The 997-nt window shown below is 40.3% G+C and overlaps 1 protein-coding gene across 1 annotated transcript in view; it reads left to right on the top strand.

Moving 5' to 3' along the window:
- Positions 1–359, top strand: part of myf5 (myogenic factor 5) — a 2,954-nt gene extending 2,595 nt beyond the window's left edge. Inside the window, exon 3 of the mRNA XM_008315369.2 lies at positions 13–359. Coding sequence (XP_008313591.2) covers positions 13–206 — 194 coding nt within the window. The 3' untranslated portion in view covers positions 207–359. The remainder of the gene's footprint in view (positions 1–12) is intronic.
- The last annotated feature ends 638 nt before the right edge of the window (positions 360–997 follow it).

The following is a 997-nucleotide window of genomic DNA, read 5'->3' as shown; positions in this document are numbered from 1 at the left end:
GAGCCGGCGCAGCGGCCGCCGCGGCCGGGGCGTCCAGTCTGGAGTGTCTCTCCAGCATCGTGGACCGACTCACGTCCACGGAGTCCAGCTGTGGACCGTCCACTCTCAGAGACACGTCCATCAGCTTCTCTCCAGGCAGCAGCACAGACTCCCAGCCCAGAACACCAGAGAGTCCTGGGTCCAGACCCGTCTACCACGTCCTGTGAAAGAAGCCCAGTGGACGTGTGAGGAACTGTACATGTGACTGTAAATATGAAATATGTAAATGACCATTTATTCCCTTACACTATATCCCACCAGGGCATGTATTTAATATTGTCAGTTAATGTTATATTGCATTATTCCAATGTCAAGTTGTATTTAAGCTGCATTCTTACATGTATTAAATTTTCTACTGATAAATGTAAATTCTTGTCTCCAATTTTTCTTTAAAAAAACAAATTTTTAACTCAACCGGAAACTTGGTAAATTATTCATTTTAGGATAAAATATCCTGTTGGTGGTTAATTTTCAGAAAATAATTAAAAAAATTTTTTGGGGGGGAGAATTTCTAAAAGCTATCTGTCAGGAGAAATATGATTGGCTAATGTTTACAGAAAGGGTAGCCACAGTGATCTTTAACTAAATATGAGCTATTTGCTAATGCTCCATTTTATCTGGCTAATTTATAGCCATCTTTTGAGGCACTGCGGTCTATTTTAAGCTCTTTAGCTTAAGCTATGTTTTTGCTAATATCTAAATGTAAAGTTTAGCTAGAGTGACTTTGTAGCTGTTTTTTTAAGCATACACCCAACATTTTTTTTACTGACATTTGAGCTACTTATTTCAGTTTTTTTGGTGATTTATCTCTGTTTTATGCTAACTACAACTGTGCTACATTGTTAGCCCATTTATCATCGTGAGCTTTAACCAAATCGGACGTTTGGTAACGATGAGGGCAGGAACCACCGTCATCACAGCCCTGATTCATCTCACTTCAGCGAGGCTGCAGCAGGAA

Source organism: Cynoglossus semilaevis, chromosome 8 (assembly GCF_000523025.1).
Source record: "Cynoglossus semilaevis isolate Cse_v1.0 chromosome 8, Cse_v1.0, whole genome shotgun sequence".
Lineage (NCBI taxonomy): Eukaryota > Metazoa > Chordata > Actinopteri > Pleuronectiformes > Cynoglossidae > Cynoglossus > Cynoglossus semilaevis.
Note: the sequence above shows the minus strand (reverse complement) of the source record. Positions and strands in the feature narration are given on the sequence as shown.